This window comes from Siphateles boraxobius, unplaced genomic scaffold (assembly GCF_051911475.1).
Source record: "Siphateles boraxobius isolate OS27281-9 unplaced genomic scaffold, OSU_SipBor_1 76, whole genome shotgun sequence".
Classification (NCBI taxonomy): Eukaryota; Metazoa; Chordata; class Actinopteri; order Cypriniformes; family Leuciscidae; genus Siphateles; species Siphateles boraxobius.
The window spans coordinates 2803908-2808214 of record NW_027509204.1 but is presented as its reverse complement, the minus strand read 5'-3'; the positions used below and the strand labels follow the sequence as shown (position 1 = coordinate 2808214).

The following is a 4307-nucleotide window of genomic DNA, read 5'->3' as shown; positions in this document are numbered from 1 at the left end:
AATAGTAGTTAAGATTAATGTGGCTTGGAATTGGTAGAACGTGCCTGGAAAAAAATATGATCAGAAAATCAACGTGCCTAATAATTCTGTATGTTGACCATTCTTCTAGAAGTGCATATGTGAGGTCAGGCACTGATTTTGGACGAGAAGGCCTGGCTCCCAGTCTTTGCAAAAGTGCACATTTACACACAAACTGACCATCTAATGCAACTTTCAAACACCCTCTTTATTTTTTATTTTCAAACGATCAGCTAGCTGCCCGCCCCATAAGCATGCCGTCCAAAAAACGCGTCTCTGTAGGCAGCCTAGGCTCTGAGATCTCCACACAAAAACAAATGGGTACAACCACCACTCAAAGCCAAAATAAACAGTGTTCCAACCAATCACTGACAGGGGCGGGTGTTGTGAGGTTTTGCGCTCGTGCACGGCTGGACGCGAAATCGGAGCAACACCCGCCCCTGTCAGTGATTGGTTGGAACACTGTTTATTTTGGCTTTGAGTGGTGGTTGTACCCATTTGTTTTTGTGTGGAGATCTCAGAGCCTAGGCTGCCTACAGAGACGCGGTTTTTGGACGGCATGCTTATGGGGCAGGCAGCTAGCTGATCGTTAGGAAAGATTAGACATTTATTTTGGGGCCAGAAATCACTGATACAACCTTTAAAATTGAACTTAAAAACTGTGTAGAACAGTGTGACAACAGAACATCGCTTAACTTTCATACAACCAGTATTTTTTTTCTGTTAAAAACTGACATATTCACTCTTGAAGCAGTTCTCACTGTATTGCCATAAATCCTGACATATGAAGCATATTAATGTATTTGTAATCTTTTGAGGGCGCTGAGACAGGGGTGGGAGTGGAGATAAGAGCATCAGGTAATGTTGTCTGCTTCTGAGATGAAAAATGTGGTGCTACCTGCTCCACCAGGGCTTTTCTGGCAGATCACATGACTCGCATCTAACTCTTTGGTTTATTGTTAATCCCAGTTCATGATGTTGAGTAAATATTCTGAGCACAGCCCAAGTGTACATTAGTACACATGAAAGCACTATATAAATTCCTCAGTGGGTATGGTTTCCATCAGGAATTATTCTGTTAAACAAATTGTAACAAACGAATGACTTCAAAAGCATAACCTTGAGCTTTCACTAGTGGTCTTCAAAGGGTTCATCATTTAAAACTCCCTATGGAGAAAGTTTTTAACTTCGGGAACCCTATGGTTGCATGCTATATGGGACTTGAAAAGTACAGTAGGACTATCAGTTTGATCACATTGGCAGAATAAGGCACTTTTTACAAGTCAAGAGCAATTAAACCAGACATGAAGCAAAATGACAAGACAAATGCAATATAGGATTGATTTATCAGTTTTATTGAAAAGCTCTCTTTTGCCCTTGAACCATTAGAGGACCAAGTGAGGCCTTGCCTTCCCACTGAATGCCTAGTTAGAGGAAAAAAGCCAAGTTAGGAGCACTTGAATCAAAATCAACCTTAGATAGAACAAAGCTACCAACCTTCATAGGGAGAAGCAGCAAATTCACCATCAGGACCACATGTTGAGTCACAGCAACCACAAACTTGGTCATTACCATCAGCAGCAAACCACCTGCAATAAAACAAAGACATGGAACCTTCAACATGAGAAAAGTCACTGTAAAAATAAAGTGCCCACTTACCCATTGGCAAAGGAACAGGATTTGCGCTGAGCGTCACTAGGTGCAGAAGCAATAGTTGCCTTCAGAATACATGTTATGTAGATCTGCAAGGGGTGACAAACGAGTCACAAAACCAAAGCAGATGGGAGGAGAAGTCAAATTAACTCATGATATTCATAGTACATACAGGAGGACTGTTGCCCTCCTGGAACATAAATGCCTCCAGCTGGAACTGGATCTTGTCAACCTGGGACCGAGGCAAGAAGCGGGAGCTGGAAGCTGTAGTTTTTGCATCCACAAAGCACCTGACGACAAATCACAAAGAGCAACTGATGAATGTCAACTGTAGAGCATCAAGTAACTAGACCTTACCCATGACTCTGTGACAAAGTGGTTACAAAAAGCAACTTAAACAGTCCTACTGCATCAAGGGCCATGACCTTACCCGTGATTCTCAATGAAGGAATATCTCGGAAGAGAGTTCACATCAGGTACTTGAGTGGCCACACAGCGGTCCACAAACACACGCAGAGGCACATGATTGTACTGCTTCACGGATGCCTCGATGTTAATAACGCCACCCAGGAAATAGGAGTATGAAGGCCTCTGATAGGACCAATCATCTAAACAAAAAAAATGTTTAGGCACAGGCATAATAGCAAGGGTAAAGGTTAATTTTATTGAAAGAAAAAACCTGTACCAACCCATCATGATCTTCAGGGAGAACAGCAAGACTTCTTCACCAGCCTCTGTTGAGGCATAAGGGACCCACGTTGGCCTCAAGGCATCACTGCTTACATTTTGGAGCCTGCGGTTCATGAAAGTACCCATTAAATGGTCTCCCAATTGCACGAGAAAGTGCAGAAAGTCACAGAGATACTTACCTTTGATAATGGCATTGAACACCAACAATTGCACCATCGGCCCGGGTGATCGGAGTACCTGCAAGCGCCTCAGGGGTGTAGGTAAGAGAGAAGGTGTAGACAAGCTCATCCTCACTCATCTGTAAACAGTTTGTGGTTACCAAGAGGCTCATCCCAAAGACCTTATATACACCAAGACCGTGCACTCATACAGCTATGAATTGGAGAAGGTGCACTGTGCAATATGGTGGAATTCCGAGAGCAAAAATCACCAATTAGTAAATTCTTCACATCACCGCAGCTGCCCTCAGAAGCGGCAGTGTTGCCAGAGATAGTCAATGTTTTGGAGACATGCATTAAGGATTGAACAAGCACATTGGCTGTTCCGGGTTAAAAACACAATTTATTGTTCTTGTTTCTTAAGTTCCCTTCATACCATTTATGGCATGGTTTACATCAGATGTTAGTTTGAAGGGTTACTTAAGGCAAGTAGCTTGTAAAATCAGGATTTACCCATTCAAATAGATATAACTTGGTCTTAGCTGCCCTGGCATTGTACAACCAAGTGAACTGACTTTTCTTGAAACAAATAACCCATAAAGATTTATATGTTCTTACCATCAGTACACTGTTGCAGTCCTGTAATTCGTACTCAAAGATAAGCACTTTTGCCTCAGGATCCTGACCAACAACAGGACATCCACCTAAAGACAAACCAGTTGGCTGGATCAACTGACCATTGCTGAAAAAGTCCTGCTGAACCTCTACAAGAACCCGGTTCTCGCCACATTGAACTGCTACGCTGCTGGGAGTCACGGGTTGCCTCAACTGGAAGTCCACCGCCAACTCGCTCTGCACTTCAGGAACGATGGGATACCTCCAATCCAAAGGCTTCACTGGACCCAGCAACAGCTGCTTCTCCTGAATGCCAAAGGGGTCTTGCGCAAGGCTTTTGGAGACAGGATCCAAAGGACTCTGAGAAGCCACTTGCAAAGTGTTCCAGAGCCCTAGTGGAGAAAGGGAAGGACTTCTGGAAGCTGGATCTGATTTTGGCCCCATGCTTCTTGGACTATGACTGTACCTCAATCTTCCCAAGACATCAGGCAGCTCAAATGCAACAATCACAACCACCACTAAGACAACTTTCAGGAACCCCATCCTAACAAACTTTTACACAAGCACCACAACACACACCAGTGCTTGGCTTTGTCATTTTGTACAGATTTGAGTTAAGGTGGCTCCACCCCTTTTACCTTAATTATCCTTGATTACCCTCTGGACCTGTAGAGTGTATGCATCTTGGGGACGCACCACTCTGCAATTTTTTTCTGGGCCTCTCCAAATAATCACACTTGCCATCTTTGTACTTGACCACTTGTCTACTTACATGATCTACAGTTTTTCCGGTCTTTGATCCAAGTGCTCAAGTGGGCTTGAAGACCGCAAGTGTGTGTAGAAATTTTGATTACCCAATGGGACACACTTTTAGTGTTGCAAAAATGCAAGTTTACATAACTTTATTTACACATTTTGCTTTCAAGTACTTTGCATTTTAAAATAAACTGATAAATGTCTGTTCAGTAGTCCCTATGGAACAAAAGACACATTTAAAAAATTGTGATGCTTGTATTAAGGGATGAAATGCAGTCGTAATGCAATGTTGTACAAAACATACTCTCACATCTTTGCACCGATAACATCTAAAACACTTTGTTTTACTACCAAATTATGTGTAATTTCTCATTCATTTAACTTTAAATTTGGTGAATATTTTCAGTTGCACCTACA

The 4307-nt window shown here is 42.5% G+C and overlaps 1 protein-coding gene across 1 annotated transcript; it reads right to left on the bottom strand.

Annotated features, from left to right (window-relative positions):
* Nucleotides 1–1357: 1357 nt before the first annotated feature.
* LOC143724562 (zona pellucida sperm-binding protein 3-like) lies at nt 1358–3723 on the bottom strand. The gene is made up of 8 exons (XM_077217706.1): nt 3138–3723; nt 2541–2659; nt 2361–2464; nt 2102–2279; nt 1844–1961; nt 1678–1760; nt 1516–1607; nt 1358–1442 (listed from the first exon to the last, which is right to left on the bottom strand). Exons 1-8 carry the CDS (start codon nt 3675–3677, stop codon nt 1372–1374), a joined length of 1305 nt encoding a protein of 434 aa, XP_077073821.1. The 5' UTR covers nt 3678–3723; the 3' UTR covers nt 1358–1371.
* Between the last annotated feature and the right edge of the window lie 584 nt (nt 3724–4307).